This window comes from Anneissia japonica, unplaced genomic scaffold, assembly GCF_011630105.1.
Source record: "Anneissia japonica isolate Jap-2015-1 unplaced genomic scaffold, ASM1163010v1 scaffold287743_len2803612_cov181, whole genome shotgun sequence".
NCBI lineage: Eukaryota > Metazoa > Echinodermata > Crinoidea > Comatulida > Comatulidae > Anneissia > Anneissia japonica.
In genome coordinates, this window is record NW_022733259.1 from 82,884 (window position 1) to 85,491 (window position 2,608).

The 2,608-nt window shown below is 36.2% G+C and overlaps 1 protein-coding gene across 1 annotated transcript; it reads right to left on the bottom strand.

The window, feature by feature from the left end:
* Nucleotides 1-1,425: 1,425 nt before the first annotated feature.
* LOC117115996 (uncharacterized protein K02A2.6-like) lies at nt 1,426-2,379 on the bottom strand. The gene has a single exon (XM_033259923.1). It carries the CDS (start codon nt 2,377-2,379, stop codon nt 1,426-1,428), a length of 954 nt encoding a protein of 317 aa, XP_033115814.1.
* Nucleotides 2,380-2,608: the final 229 nt, after the last annotated feature.

The following is a 2,608-nucleotide window of genomic DNA, read 5'->3' on the forward strand; positions in this document are numbered from 1 at the left end:
GTAAACTAATTATATATAAATAATGAAACGTTAACGCAATTATTTACATATAATCTTTTAGACGTAAATGCATTATATATAAATAATGGGTGATCTATTCAATTATATGTTAAATAATGAATTATATAATTTTAAATAATTGTGTTAAGTAATAAATTTACACATGGCTAGCTATCCGAAATGAAATAGTAGACTCCAAACAGACGTAGGCCGTTTATGGAGATCAAACATGACCGAAGCCTGTTTTGGCATACTTTATATACCTGGATATTGGTAATGCATTTCCTAGGCCTAGGCGATATACACAGCGTGCATCATTTTCGGCGGCCGTGGTTAGGCCTACGTTTGGGCCTAAAATGATCAACACAAGACTGATTTATTAGTTTTTAATATTCCGTATTATTGTGTGGGGTATTAGGTCACACAATAGATGTTCTAATACATGTAATAAAGGCGTAAACATTCTCAGAATTGAATGCATGCACTTCGTCGCGGAGCACACGCAACCAAAACAAAACAAGGTAAAAAATAAACTACGCGGACCAACACGATTTAACTAATTCTTTTCGTACTTTTACACCAAAGTGTTTACTGGGCGCGAAGCTTTACTTAATTTTCACCATTGATTTCACCTATGATTTTACAAATACAATAACGAATGAAAACATTTTAGGCATTTGAACAACGTTATAAAAATACAGGTTATAACTGTGTGTTATAAATAAAGTTATAACTATGTGGCAGGTAATTTTAAAGCCAAAATCGGTCCGGCGGACCGATTTTGGCCCCTGACCAAATTTTTCCTGACAGGCCAATAAATAAAACTCCAGAAGCTACTATCAATCAATTATTTTTTTCTTGCATTTGTTATGTCTCTCATTCACTCACTGAGACAAATGAACAACAAAGCCACATCTAAGTAATCCAAACCGGCTGTCTTTATTATCCACCATATTCAACAACCATCACAACCAACTCGAACTTTCTCTGCTCTTACAATAATAGAGGGCGATATACAACTTTGAGTACACTACATCTCTCCCTTTTTCAGATTACTCTATCCAACAATAGCTTAACAAACAATTCAAAAATTAAATGAAAACCGTTAAACATTTTACATGCATGTACTGCAAGTCTTTGAAACAAACTGTAAATAGTCTACCAAACCAATATGCATTAATATTGCAAATTATGTTATTACAATAAACCTTATTCGGAAAAGTGAGTGCTGGTTATCTACTTCACAATGTTATAATGATAGTTAACATAATTACCATATACTGTATACTATATCTGTGTGTATGAATTTTTTTTTTTTTTAACCAACATAACAACATCATAAATCACTTCGACTACTCTTGAACAACATCTTTACAAACTATTATAACACAACATTTTTAATTACTACTACTACTCTCGTCATCTTTACAAATCGAGTCTATCCGGTTTCTTCCTAATACGCAGAGGATACCTCCTTTGCCGTTCTGAATTTTTGGTCTCATTGATTGTTGGACCCTCCTCATGTACAGTTTCCATTAAGTCATCGAGTGCCGTATCCTCAACTGTGACATCATCTGTTTGTGGTCTACTACCATAAAACTTCTTCACATGTGTAATATTTCGTTTCCGACGACGCCTGTTTGCATCATTCCGATCACTTATAGTTACTTGATTACCATATCTAGAAACTACGTCATACCCTCTAGGTTCAAACTTTGTCGAGAAATTGTCTCTCGCTTCCTGGCGAAGAAGAACACTATCTCCTGGTCTAACATCGCTGTGACGTGCGTTACGTTTCATGTCCGCGTCCGCATACTGCCTTGATTTCCACTTCATCAACTGATCTCTATCTTTAACCTCCTCGTCTACAATCACTCTCTCTAATTCTGGTAATTTGGTCCTTAAGGCCCTACCCATTAGCAATTCAGCAGGTGTCTTGCCTGTTGAAGGATGAGGAGTCGTTCTATACACAGCTAAATATCGTGTAAGCTCTCGTTTCCAATCTTTCTTCATAGTATGCGCTATCTTAAGTCGCTTCAAGATTGATTTATTGTGACGTTCAACCTCCCCATTTGCTTGTGCCCATTTCGGTGTCACCTTCTGATGCTTAATTCCATTTACCTCTACAAAGTCTCTAAACTCTCCTGATATGAATTGTGGGCCATTATCACTGACAATGACTTGCGGTAAGCCATGTCGTGCAAACATAATTTCTAGTGAACGTACAGTTCTATCAGCTGTTGTACTTCTCATAATGTCTATTTCATAGAACCTACTGTAATAATCAACAACGACGAGAATGTAATCCCCTGTTGGTAATGGTCCCAGAAAATCTACTCCTACCGATCTCCATGGACCATCCGGAAGCTCAGTACTCATTAAAGGTTCTCTCTTATACACATCTAGATGTGTATAAGAGACAGGATGTAGACAGGGGGACAGTTTAAGTCCATATTAATTTTATTTTTGTTATGTATTTGAAGTTTTTGGAATAATGATTAGAAATAATGACAAGGTTAAGGGGTTTAAATTGGGTGATAAAGAATTTTTGCTCTCTACCATGTGCTTGGAAAAGCGTCTCTACACTGATCAGATCAAATGCGCCGAC

Bases quoted from the DNA above. Each gene is read 5' to 3' on its own strand.
- LOC117115996 (XM_033259923.1), bottom strand. From the start codon at position 2,379: ATGAGTACTGAGCTTCCGGATGGTCCATGGAGATCGGTAGGAGTAGAT.